Source organism: Pipistrellus hanaki (genome assembly GCF_964339955.1).
Source record: "Pipistrellus hanaki genome assembly, chromosome: 1".
Taxonomy (NCBI): domain Eukaryota; kingdom Metazoa; phylum Chordata; class Mammalia; order Chiroptera; family Vespertilionidae; genus Pipistrellus; species Pipistrellus hanaki.
The window spans coordinates 128,221,340-128,235,149 of NC_140503.1; the positions used below are offsets into that span (position 1 = coordinate 128,221,340).

The window sequence follows — 13,810 nt, forward strand, 5'->3', positions numbered from 1 at the left end:
GGGGAGATAACCTTGAAACATTATCAAACAAATTACTCTATTTTATTTATGGTCAATGAGACCATGTAGTTTATTACAAAGGCAAGAATTTACAGTCAGTGAAAGGCCCAAGATCTAAGTTTGAATCTGAGATGTGGTCTGCATAGATTATTTAAACTTGAATAAGCCTCAGTCTCCCCATCTGTTGTAATCCTATATAATAAAAGGCTAATATGCAAATTGTCCCCTCGTCTGGGAGTTCAACCAGGAGGTTGACCAGAGGGCGGGGCTGGCCAGCCAGCCACCTGTAACCCATCCCCCGCACCGGGCCTGTGCACAAATTCATGCACTGGGCCTCTAGTGACTCAATAAGAAAAACTGGATACACAAAGTAGGAAGCACAAACCAGGGGTTTATAAAACTATTATTTTACCATGCTGAGTCCTATACGTCATAGGAAATATACAATCCAAAACTCTACAGTCCAAGTAATTTCAATTAGAAAAAGAAAATCCTTCATATATTCCTAATGCACCCAGGGAGAAATTTTTTAAAATTAGAAATCAATTTGTCAACAAGGACAATGAACCCCTGGAATACATACAACAAATCTTTATTAAGCCACCAATGTGCAAAGTATAAGATGCTGCAAGAATGGGAGATTGCAATGTACCAGCTACTGCAAAGAGAGGAGTCTCCGTGCCCACAGTCTACCTGTAAGTAGACAGGTAGACAAACGCTCATGTTCTGAGATGACAGCATTGTTTACTATCTCCTTCTGTGATAACTACTTTGACTACAGACCTCACTACAGGTGTGGCCTAAATGGCCTTGTTGTACCACACGAAAGTCCCCTCCCTCCACCTTCCCGCCCTCTAACACAGCTGACTGGACCATGCCTTGCTGCCCAGAAACCAATGAGGTCCTTTCTGCAGAATGTGAACCAAGGAACAGTCTTCAGGCAATCAGCAGTTAACAGAAAAACGCTAGAGAGATAGGTAGACCCTGAAGTTGTGGATTGCTGGTCCCAATTCTAAGTCTAATACAGTTCTACCATACTTTATTTTGAGGTAAACTATTTATCCTATACTAGAGGCCAGGTGCACAAAATTTGTGCACTTGGAGGAGGGGGCCCCTCAGCTCGGACTTCACCTTCTCGTAGTCCGGGAGCCCTCAGGGGATGTCTGACAGGCCTAAGCCATCAGTCAGACATCCTTAGCACTGCCACAGAGGCAGGAGAGGCTCCCAACACCACTGCTGCGCTAGTCAGCAATGAGTCCGGCTTTTGGCTGAGCGGTGCTCCCCTGTGGGAGCACACTGACCACCAGGGAACAGCTACTGCATTGAACATCTGCCCCCTGGTGGTCAGTGTGTGTCATAGCTACCAGTCATTCTGCTGTTCAGTTGATTTGTATATTAGCCTTTTATTATATAGGATAATGTGTTATTCTAGGCAAAGCCTCTAATTCAATTTTTTAGGTAGTTTAAGAGAGGGGCAGAATTTTCACTTGAGCCTGAAGCTAAAATTGTCCTTAGCTCAAAAATCTGCATACCACCGAGACACATCTTGGTGAGCCTCATTCTGAACCCTCACACTGTTCTGTGTATAAGTCATCAAGAACAAAGTTTCACTTAACTCTTTAGTGAAAGGAACCTTTTATTATGTCATAATGTCTAACTTTATCTCATGTATTTTGGCTTCAAGCCTGTAACTAGAATTCATGCAGCAACTTCAGCTCTTCTGTTCAATATTTATCTGGCATATCTTTTATTTTCTCTAAATCTTTCTAGATTTTTATGTATTAGATAGGAATAGCCCATGAACACAGACAATAGTCTGGTGAAGGTAGGGAAGGGGTGGGTGCAGGGTGGAGGAGATCAATGGGAAGAAAAAAAAAACTAAAACAAAGGGACATCTGTACTACTTTCAACAATAAAGATACATTTTAAATAAATAAAATTATCTTAGTTGAAAAGAGTTTTATGTGAAATAATTGCTATACGCTGTACTTTATATTCTCAACTCCTCTCAAAGAGATATGAATTAGCCCTAAGTTCACTTAATGTTAATTGACCCTATGTTAATTAACTGCAGGCCTGACTTCCGCCATGCTGACACAGCACCCACTGCCATGGGGGCTGTGATCAGACCCTGCTTTTCTCTCCCGGCCTACTCCAGGCTGAGGGTTCAGTCTCCGTGAAACCAGGGTCAGTCTTTGCATCAGGCAAGTGAGAGTCACCAAGGCTGGGAGCATGATCTCAGAACAGTTAAAAACACATTCGTGGAGGGATGTTATGGGTTAATTTAAGTCTTTGATTTTTCTTATAAAAAAAAACCCACACGTGTCTGTGCTACACCAACAGGGTTGCTTTAACACAGAAGCCTCAATCCACAAGCCCACCAGCGTCCAGGAGCTGGCAGGAGGTTGAAAGTAGCCATGGGTAGATAAGGCAGGTGCCAGCAGCTCGGCTGTCCCACGCACAGGGAGACAGGCTCTGACGTCACCTCTGTGTGGAGGATTTGATAGCAGTGGCAGCAGCTTCAGAGCTTGTTGCTATTTTGTTTTATTTGTGTCTCCTTTCCCTTTAGACCTCTCCAGGTTGCCTTTGAGAGAGAAGCCTTTGCAGCCTCTGGGTTCACATGCAGCCAGAGTCCTGTTTAGAAAGACGTGTAGGTCTTGCATTATTTGCTCTGTTACGGATAAAGATGGTTTTAGGTTCTGGCACATAAATATGTTTCCTGCTTATCCACGAGGGCAGGAGGCCGAGCGCAGCCACAGGCACAGCCACAGTTCTTCATTCCTGCACAGGCCTCCGTCCAAGGGTGGCGATGCTGGCGCTGTACACACGGAGGGGCCAAGGAGCAGGGTGGGGCAGCCCTGCTTTTCCCAGACCTTCTGTCTCAGTCCCTCTTCCCACTCCGGGTCTGTAGCTTCATCCTTTTGAAGCGGATTCAGGCATCTGGGGAACATGATGTTTGTCACACACAGTTTTCCGTGTGGGTGGTCAGTATGGGGGTGTTTCTGAATCAGCATTGTGGTGGGGGAAGGAGGAGGACAGCATGAAGGTGCAAACACAACCTGTAGGGGCTCCTCGCTGAGTGTCTTCTGTATACTTGGTGGGCATCTCCCCTCAGAAGAGGTGCTCCCTGTGTCTGCAACCAGCAGGTGGGGTGCGGGGTGGGCATGAGACAGGCTGGTTGGCTGCTGCAGTGCCCTCATAGTCGCAGTGTCAGCAGGTGGAGCAGAATACCTGGGACCCCGGATTCCCTCTGGGGTTTGCAGAACCACCCCCTCCCTTTGTTCTCCCATTCTCCACAGAGACTGCTGTTGGCAGGACGGATGGATCCTCGATCAGACCTACTGCGCAACCTCCAGGAGGTTTCCTGACCCCTCTGCGTCCCCCATTCACCTGAAACCCCTAAAATAGTTGGGTGCCCAGTGCTCAGAGACTTCCATGAGCTTGTGGAGGTGGGCTCTTGGTTATTGGTTTTTAATTTTTTATATTTTTTCTATGTGCAGTGATCACACTTGGTCTGGAGCAGCGTGAGCTCAAGTGACCTTGTGGAGCATCTAGGGAGGGGAAGCAGTCACAGTGCCCGAGGCCAAGTTCCAGGAAGCCGGCAGCGCTGGTTCATTGGTGCCTGGCCTGTCCTCTTGAGATTGAACCTAGAGGACTACTAAGGAAGCCAGTTCCCATTCCACCCCACCTCCACCACTGATTGATTGGAGTCTGAGGGCTGGGAGGAGGGACCAAGAGGTCTGACTTTCAGCAGCTTGCCAATCACCACTACCACTGATTGATCAGCTCACACTCCCTCAGCTCCCTAGCTGGCATGGTCAAGCCTTCAGTCATTGTGGATGTTACAATCCTATTTTAGATAGATAGATAGATAGAGATAATAAAAGCCTAATAGATAGATAGATAGATAATAAAAGCCAGATAGATAGATAGATAGATAGGTAATAAAAGCCTAATATGCAAGAGTCCAGTCATCTGGTTGGCCATTCAACCAATCAAAGCACAATAAGCTAATGATATGCTAAGGCCACTCAACCGCTCTCTATGAAGTTCATTGACCACCAGGGGGCAGATGCTCCAACCGGTAGGTTAGCTTGCTGCTGGGGTATGGCCGATCAGGACTGAATGAGACGGGCCAGACATGTCCTGGAGCCTTCCCATGGTCCCTCCCCGGCCCCAACTGTGTACCAGTGGGGTCCTTCGGCTTGGCCGGCACCCTCTTGCAATCCATGACCCCTTGGGGGATGTTGGAGAGCTGGTTTTGGCCTAATCCTGCAGGCCAGGCCGGGGGACACCACAGGTGCACGAATTCGTGCACCGGGCCTCTAGTACATATTATCTACATAACAGAGAAATATGCCAATTGACTGGGATGCCATAACCATTAGACCGGACAGGAGAAGGCTATGCACACAGTGTTTGGGGTGGGACGGCCGGGGCCTCCATGCACCTGCACTGGGGGAAGGCCTGGTCAGCAGCCACCGAGGCTGCTTCAAGGGCTGGAGAGGAAGGCAGGGCCAGACCTGCAGTGGCCGCAGCTGCTGCCGGGCCCGGGGAGCCAGGCAGGGCCGGACAGGCAACTCCAGGTGGGCCTGGGAGTGGGTCCAGGGGTGTGCTTGACAGCAGACAGCAGGGCCTGCTTGGCTGTTGCCGTGGCGACCTGGGAGCAGGCAAGTGCAACCACAGGCAGCACCCAGCAGGACCTGCTTGCCCATCGTCATGGTGTGGATAGGCAGGCCCTGCAGAGAGCAGAGAACCATAGGAAGTGGACCTAAGCCATCAGCAGGACATCCCCTGAGAGCTCCTGGATTGGAGAGGGTACAGGTCAGGCTGAGGGATCCCACCCCCATGCATGAATTTCATGCACCGAGCCTCAAGTTTAAAATAAAACACCTTGCCCTGGTTGATGTGACTCAGTGGTTCAATAATCGGCCCGAACACCAAAGGGTCTAGGGTTTGATTCCTGGTCAAGGGCATGTACCTGGGTCTCTCTCACATCAATGTTTCTCTCTTCCCCTTTTTCTTCCCCTATCTCTAAAATCAATGGGGGAAAAAATCCCCGAGTGAGGATTAAAGTCCCCCCCCCAAAAAAAAATTAAAATATAAATAAAATAAAATAAAATCTTTAATTTGAGTCCATTTGTAGATGATGTTACACATACACATTAAATAACAATCACAAAAAAACTCTGTTGCCCACTTACCAACCACGTGACCCTGGACAAATCACTTATCTCTATGAGTCACAGATTAGTTTGCAGTAAGACAATGATCTGCCTTAGAAGATGACTGGGGAGATGGGGGCAGGGGAACGTGACTGGTGAAAAGGTGCCATGTGAAGGATACATTCAGTAAAGGCGAGAGGACCTTGGGTTATAATGACTAAGGGAGTTTTCATAAAAGAAAGGACAGTGGAGCTGGACCCTGAATTTGGAAAAGAGGTGGAGAAGAATTTCTCACAATCTCAACAATGCACAGAAGTAACAATGTACTACTGCATAGCAGATCACTTCAAGTTTTTTTGTGGGTTTTTTTTTTTTTTTTTTTTTTTTTGAGAAAAGAGCAGTGGAGGTAGTTAATTAATTTTGGACAATTAAGAGACTGCTCTCAGAGGGAGAGAGGACTTCCCAGAACACTGCAGGAAAAGATGGTCCATCGGGGGCAGTAATAAATTCCCTTTAGTGGACAATGATGTCTGACGTTGAATTTGAAGTTGTTTCCTGCCTATGCTATAATCAAACCTTCCCCCTCATTTACAAAACCATCAGTAAATGATGTGCAAAAGCAAGTAGCTTATATTAGTAATTCTTGGGGAGGGAATGAAAGAGAGCTAACTATATTTAGACAGGGTAATGTCTAAGGAGAAATACTAAAAGGGCCCAAAGCATGGAGCTAGTGATGGGGGACCTAGCAAGAGCATGGGTGTGCTAGAGCAGCGTTTTTCAACCGCTGTTCCGCGGCACACTAGTGTGCCGCGAGATGTTGCCTGGTGTGCCGTAGGTGCAGACAAGACAAGAATTTTATAATTTTTCACTATTTTGTTTACTTAATATTTCATAATAAAGTAATTATAAAATACTTTCTTTGTGTTTATTTGATTCCTATTCAAGAGAATTACTTTATATATAGTCAATATAGGCACAGAGTTAAATTTTTTAACATTTTCTAATGGTGGTGTGCCTCGTGATTTTTTTCATGAAACAAGTGTGCCTTTGCCCAAAAAAGGTTGAAAAACACTGTGCTAGAGGACCAAGAAAACCTCAGTCCCCAAGAAATCCCCACCAATATGTATGACCCCGAGCCATTTTGTTTACTTATTAAGGAAAAGAGCAATTCTAGAAGGTAAAAGGGTGTGGAAACCCTTGGGTTGTAGAAAGAGAGAAAATCCTAGAGGCTGCTAGACTTAAACACAAATCAAAGCAAAGAAAAAAGAATAAGGTTTCCTATATAAGAAAGAGAAGCAGATTGGCAGAGAAACATCTGTGCTACGAAAGGCTAGAAAATAACAGAACAATGTTTATGGAGATTGAAGGAAAATTATTATCACAGAATTACATACACACCATGTAATTCGTGAGAGCAAAAGAAAGGCATCTTTAAACATACAAGAATTCAGAAAATAAATCATCTACATATTCTAATAAAAAAAATGAGAAAAAGTCCTCAAAAAAGAGGGGTGTGGTTTACAAGGAACAGAGGTAAGCAATAAAAACAGTAAAGCTGCCCATTTGACTCAGTGGATAGAGTGTCCCTCAGCTTTCGTACTGAAGGATCCCAGGTTCGATTCTGGTCAGGGCATGTACCCTGACCCTGAATTTGCTTTACTGTTTTTTGTTTTAATACTCACCCGAAGATGTTTTTTCCATTGCTTTTTAGAGAGAATGGAAGAGAGAGGGAAAGACAGAGAGACACACTGATGTGAGAGAAACACATCGATTGGTTGCCTACTGCATTGTGAATATTGAGGAGAAGCTCTGTGCATGGAAAAAAGATGAAAAACATCAATGTGTCTGGAAACATACATTCTGAAAGTCAGTGTTGGTAAAGCAAAGAGAGAGTTTTGGCTTTGTTGCCAACTTAAATGCTAATTTTTATTTGGGGCCACTGTGACCCTGTCCCAACACTGGGCAATAACTATGTTTAATCACAGAATTACATACACACCATGTAATTCCTGGGATGGTAGGCTGAATAAGAGAGAATGACCATGGCCCAATGCATTTGACAAATGGAGAAGACGCATACCAATAATGCAAGGATAAGGAAGATAATGGAAGTTAGTTTTTAACCTATAGAAAGCCCTTGCTAAGGAAATAACAGTATTTTAAACAAGATTACCTTAGAACTTTTAATTTGCTTGAAAGTTTTCAAGTTCATCATGACCTTTACAAAGACCTATTTACTTCCCCTAGTTGTAAATTATTTGTTAAAGCAAGTTACTTAAAGAGTTATTCTAGTTACCCTTCTGTAAGTCTAGTTTTAATTGCTGCATATTATTTGAAAATAATAAAACTATACTTATTCAGCTATAGATAGTCTATTTAAAATGAGCAATCCCTTTGTCCATGATTTTTAGAATTTTGTAGAATTTTTATAGGGTTGTACTTTGATGGGCCAAAAAAACCAAACAAAGAACACATTTTTTCAAGATATAAAAAGAGTGAGATGCAAGTATAATACACAAATCATTGCTTTTAATTGAACATAAATCATATTTCATTCCTGAACTTCCACCATTACCCTCAAAATAAAATAATCTTTAATTCATAAAGAAAATCCTATGAAAATGAAAGGAAAAGCATATACAGTAATATATATATTGGGAACAAAATAATCTAATGTGATAATTTCCTTTTTATCTGAGGTTCTAGTTTCAACTTAATATGTCTGAAACAACTAGTAAATATATTATATTCAATTGTGGGGGTAAATTACTTGTTTCAGGCGACAAGAGTACTAATTAGTAAATCACTGCTTTGTGTACTGACCTATACCTAGAGGTAAAACCTATTCATTTCTCCAAAGGCTCTTTATTTGTCACTTAATCTAAATTGGTGGAGAATAAAGAAGCCAAGAATAGAAAAAGCGATTCTCAAATGTTTATATTTATAAACATGAGCTACTTAAAAAAAAAAACACCTAAGTTTCTATTGAGTCATACTATCAATGCATAAGCCAAAAAAAAACCCATAATTACCCCCCCCCCCCCGATATTTGGCAATTATTATCTAAATTAAAAAAAAAAAAGCCCAACAAGCTCAGCAACTTGGATTTTTATTAATCTCTTTATAATCTTAATAAACTATATACCCATGATATCAATCTCTCCCACTAGGAGCTATATTTCTGCTCTGCGTTAAAACATTTCAGTCCACTGGGCGTTCCTAAATTCTGAGTCAGCATGCTGACATATATTTAATGAGCTAATGTACAAAACTAAAAACTGAAGAGGGCATGGAGATGATTTTGGGCGCTAATTTGGGAACTTCACAGAGAGCAAGGCTGCTGGGAAAGGCCCCAGTCAACAGGCACAGAGATGATATTTTTGACTGTGTAATAAGCAACGAGGTAGAAAACAAACTTTCAAAGGAAAAGAATAATAAGCAGAAATTATAGGGGAGAAGGGAAAGTCCTAGGTTTAATCCAGAAAGATAATGGACAGGTGCTGAAGTTTTGGGACAATCTACCACATTTGCATGTGGGCCCATTTCTGGCTATTGCTGTTGTTTCAAAAACATGTGTATGCTAAGATATCTATCATAGGCAAATTTCTATCACTGTGTAAACAAAACTCAGCCTCAGATGTCTGTAGAATTTCCTTTCCCACCTTTAAAAAAAGCATTCTAGACTTGAATTATAGCATAGGGTACTTGCAGCTGCCACTGAGTATTCACTGCAAATATAATAAGTTTAAAAAAAGCAACCCGCAAATGGGATATATAGCTAGTCAGCTTTTCCTTTTCTTGATCTCTTTTAATAATTTAGAACACATTAAAGCTCAGTGAAAGTTCCTGTCTTAAATAAATCTTCAAGCAGACGTTAAATAGAATGCAAATGCTTTACACTTTACATCACCAATCATTTAAAGAATCCTCTGCATGCACTGAATAAATAAACCATCTGCGACTACGGGCTCCCATATCATGGTTTTAAGCTGACCCACTTCTTCATCGGTCACCAGTTTACAAAATCTTATAAGGGGCAGCACGGAAGAATTCCTCCGTGCCTGCGCATAGTTTGAATCCAGCAGGGGGGAAAGGGTAGTGCAAACACCCCCTTTAAGGACGCCAGTCTTCATTTAAAATGATCCCCCGCCGCTAAAAAGAGAACTTCCACACCACCCTTAACCGGAAGCAATCCTCTCTCCCACGGAGAGCAAAGCGAGCCTGTGGGGAGGAGGAAAGAGACCCTGTGAAGAGGCAGGAGAAACCCGAGCAGGTGTGAAAACGCACCGAGCCTGCCCACAAGCTGGGTCTGAGGAGAACCGACCCCAGTTCCGGGGAGAGACCTGCTCCGGGGAGCTGAGCAGCCAGGTCTGCGGGCGCGCTCAGCGAGGCAGCCCTGCGGGCGGCCAGGCCGGGACCCACGGCGCCCCCTGCCCGGCGGGGCGCGGGGCGCGGGGCGCGAGCCTCGGGGGAAACACAACTTTCTGCCGGGGGAGTGGGGGCCGGTCTGCACCACTCGCCGGCCGGCAGCCCCCCTTTTATTCCGGCGGCGGCGGCTGGAGGAGGAGTGGAGGGTCTGGAGGGGCTTCGGGAGAGGATCCGGAGCGAAGAGAGAACGACGACGACTCCAGCAACCGGACCGCCATAGAGGGATGGGGCCGCGCCTCCCTCGGTCACATACACATACACACACACACACCCGGGCGCGCACACACACACACACACACACACACACACACACACACCCCGGGCCGGGCCGGCGGCGGGAACGCGCGAGGGCCGGGGGCCGCGTGGCAGGTGACAGCGGCGTCGCTGCTCCCCGCGCTGGGCCCCGGCCTCCCCGCCCACCGCGGGCCTCGCCTCCCCCGCGCCCCGGCGCCGCCGGCCGCGCGACCCGCCCTCACCGCGGCCTCGGGCCGGGCGCACCCACGCGGGGACCCCCGCCCCCTCTGAGCGAAGCGGCGCCACCCGCGCCCCAAGCCCCGCGTCCGCCGAGCGGAGCCCGAGGCCCCCGCGCGCCTACCCTTTGGCGTGCTCGGCCTCCTCCTCATTGTCCCCGTCTATGCCGCAAGTGTCCTGGTCGTCCAGCTCCAGGCTCTGCTGGCTGGCTGCAGACTCGCTGTCCTCCGCCATCGCGGCGGCGCGGGCTGCGGAGGCGGCGCCAGGGGCCGCGAGCGAGCGTGGGGGCCAGCGCGGCGGCCGCGGCGGCGCGAGCAGCTCCCTCTAGTGCCGCCCGCCTCCCGCCGGAGCCCGAGCCCAGCGCGCGCCGCCTCGCCCCGCCCCGCCCCGCCCGGCCAGGCCCCGCCCACCGGCCAGGCCCCGCCCACCGGCCAGGTCCCGCCCACCGCGCCCGCCCTGCCCGGCCGGGGCCCGCCTACCGCGCCGGGGGCGGGGCTGGGGTTCGCGCGCAGCTCTGGGCCGACACGGGGCGGGGGAGGGGGGGGCGGGGCGGGGCGCGGGAGGCACCGAGGGGCCGGTGTCTGGGAGGTCGGCGGGCTGTGAGATGAGAATCGGAGGCGGGGCGCCAGGGACGAGCCCTGGAACCCAAGCCAGTCCCGCACCTCAGCCCCCTGTTGGTCTTTGAATGCCGCAACCTGCAGATGTCAAATCCTGCGAGTCTTCATTTTTCTGGATCACAGGCCACGCGATTTCACATCGATACATGTTGGCGAGCGCTTTGAACCACTGCAGAGATTTTTGACTCAGGAGCGGGCGTGCCAAGAGATTTCCAGAAGCATTCCCCATGCACCACCCACCATACACAGTTTTTTGTTTTTTTTAATTAAGGTATTATATGTGTACATATATTTCCATTGTCCCCCCATGCACACTTTTAAAAAATTCCATATATCTATAGCTAAATTTCCAATACAGTAGCAAATCAAAAAGTCAAAACTGGGCTTCCAGCCTTTCCACCTGTTCCAATCAGGCTCGAAATCCTTAAACTCTTGACAGAAAAGCTCTGGAGTGGCCCCTGTTTTCGCTGGACGAAGACAGTTGGCTCAGACCACAACAACCCTGTTGGGGGGAAATGGGGATGCTGTCCAGATGCTGAGGAATTAGACTAGGGGATTGGGCAGTTTCAAGCAGCCCACTGGGGCTTCCCCAAGTGAAGGTCATGACCTAGACCTCCAAGCAAAAATCCGTGGCACTTTATAGGTTAAAACGATGTCTTCCCTTAAATGGAGGAGGAAAAACAGGTACTCCATGAATTGCCACTTAAGAGGCAAGTGAAGTTCAGATTCCTATTTGTTGCTGCCATCTGTACACAGGCAGCCCTTCCTTTGCTTTCCAGTATTGAGTGGTGTTCAAGGACTCAGAATGTTTTACAGAGGCAATGGAAAGATAATTATCAAAAACTACGCCATGAGGGAAATTAGACTTTTAAAAATCACTTGACTTTTTTTTTTTTCAGAAAGTATTAGGAACATTTTGTGATGTTTCCCCCAACAAGGGACGCTATGCCCTTAAAGTGCAATGCAATAGAAGTAGCTAACGACAAAAATTACAGAGCAATTTCAAAGTCCATCAGCTTTTTATGACTGATTGATGTTAAGCCAGTTGAGGTTCTGAACATAGGAAGTGCAAAATGGGGCCAAAACCTGAAGTAATACAATACTGCTTTTCACAATTGCAACTATTTATGAGGTAGAAAGTTGCATGTGGCCTCTGGCTTCAAACTTTAGAATAAAGACAAATATAGATCACAGAATTTCCTGCAGTTTATTCCTGCAAACATGAATTGGGTTAACGGTAACCTGGTTGAGTAGCCAGTAGATCCTGACCGAGTCTATTAGATCAGTCCCTATGGCCTACCTGAAGGGGTCTCTAAAAGATATCTAAAATGCAACCCTGGCTGGTGTGGCTCAGTTGGTTGGGCATTGTCCTGTGCACCCAAATGTTGCCCATTCAATTTCTAGTTAGGTCACATGCCTGGGTTTCAGGCTCAATTTCCAGTAGGGGAGATAGGAGGAGGTAGTAGATAGGTGTTTTTGCTAACATCAATACTTTTCTTCCTCTCTTCCTCTTCCTCTCTCTCTTAATATAAAAGATTTCTGAAATACAAAGCAAAGGAAACATAGCAGACACATATTAATTTAAATTTTTAAGAAACTTTGACTAAGGATATCTCAAAAACAATAAGAAAAATAATCTCAGAGAAATAAAATGAAAGCATCAAAAACCAATTAAACACTAGAAAACAATGAGAGAGGACATCTGTTCCCTGGAATGGAAAAGAGTTGTTCCAGATGTCTGTTCCATACTGGATTGAGGTATTATCTATATCTACACTAATAAAAGAGAAACATGCAAATTAGTCATCACTCTGCTACACCCACCAGCCAATCAGGAGAGAATATGCAAAATAGAAGGATAAAGATGGTGGCCACCCAGCTGCTCCAGGCTCCAAGTGGCTGGGCAGGGCAGGACACCTGCTATGAAAGGGAGAGTAGGAGGGTGAAGGGACCTACAGGAGCGGCACTCTGGCTACAGCAAAGATGAAGACTGCAGACTCCAGAGTCTGCAGCAAAGATGAAGATGGCAAACTCCCACTGGAGTCTTCAATGAAGATGAAGATAGCGGGCTCTGGCCTGAATCAGCAGCGAAGATGAAGAAGGCAGACTCTGGCTGGAGTTTGCAGCAAAGGTGGCAGACTCTGGCTGGAGCGAAGGCCTGGGTTCCATGTGCCAGAGGAAAACTGGTGCTGGAAGCCAAAGGAAGGAAGGCCTATTGCATGAATCTCTTCATGCAATGGGCCTCTAGAATATGTATAAAAGCCTAAGCAACCCACTGACCAAATGACTGAATGACCAGTCGACTGGTCTCTATGATGCACACTGACCACCAGGGGACAAGATCAGGCTCCCTCCTGTCTGGATCGGGCCTTTGGGAATCAGGCCAAAACTGGCTATCTGACATCCCCCAAGGGATCCCAGAGTATGAGAAGGTACAGGCCAGGCCGAGGGACTCTATTGGTGCATGAATATGTGCACCGGGCCTCTAGTCTATATATATGAAAGCCAAGTGACCAGAACGACTGGAATGACCAGAATATCCATTGCTGTGACACTCACTGTGTCCAGCCAAGTGGCCCAATCAGGGGCAGGGGCAGCCAGCCAACCTCTCTCAGCCCCTCCCCCTGGCTGGCCAACCTCCCGCATCCCATCGCCCCTGCCAGTTCCAATCAGCCCTGATCAGGGCAGACTGGCTGGATCCCACCCATGCACAAATTTGTGCACCAGGCCTCTAATATAATATACTAGTAAATGTTTGCAATTATTAATAATTTGAAGGAGGACAAAGTTTGCAGGTGACCTGGAGATAACCCTAAATCCTATTGTCATGTATAGAAACTCACTATGCTTCCAAAGTTTGGGGGATTGGAACCAAGTGGCATCTTTCAGACTCTTAGATCCAAGATTTATTTAGGGAAAGAGAGTACTACTTTAGAGTAGCTATCAGTGTGCTAAAATTCCCTTGGGAATTTCTTATCTACCTGACTCATCTGCTGTTACAGATATAGGACCATAGTTGTATAATTGATCTTCTTTTATTTAGACTATAATATTTTTTGCTTTCTAAAAAGTGACAGTAAAATATACATAAAATTTACCATCTTAACCATTTCTAAGTCTGTAATTCAG

The 13,810-nt window shown here is 46.5% G+C and overlaps 1 protein-coding gene across 4 annotated transcripts in view; it reads right to left on the reverse strand.

The window, feature by feature from the left end:
- The window catches only part of NMT2 (N-myristoyltransferase 2), a 67,687-nt gene extending 57,263 nt beyond the window's left edge, over nt 1-10,424 (reverse strand). For 2 of the 4 annotated variants that reach the window (XM_084868576.1, XM_084868577.1), the window contains exon 1: nt 10,189-10,423. In XM_084868576.1, coding sequence (XP_084724702.1) covers nt 10,189-10,298 — 110 coding nt within the window. In that variant the 5' untranslated portion in view covers nt 10,299-10,423. Of the gene's footprint in view, nt 1-10,188 lie in introns of all 4 variants that reach the window. The other 2 variants (XM_084868578.1, XM_084868579.1) reach the window with 2 other exon arrangements.
- Nucleotides 10,425-13,810: the final 3,386 nt, after the last annotated feature.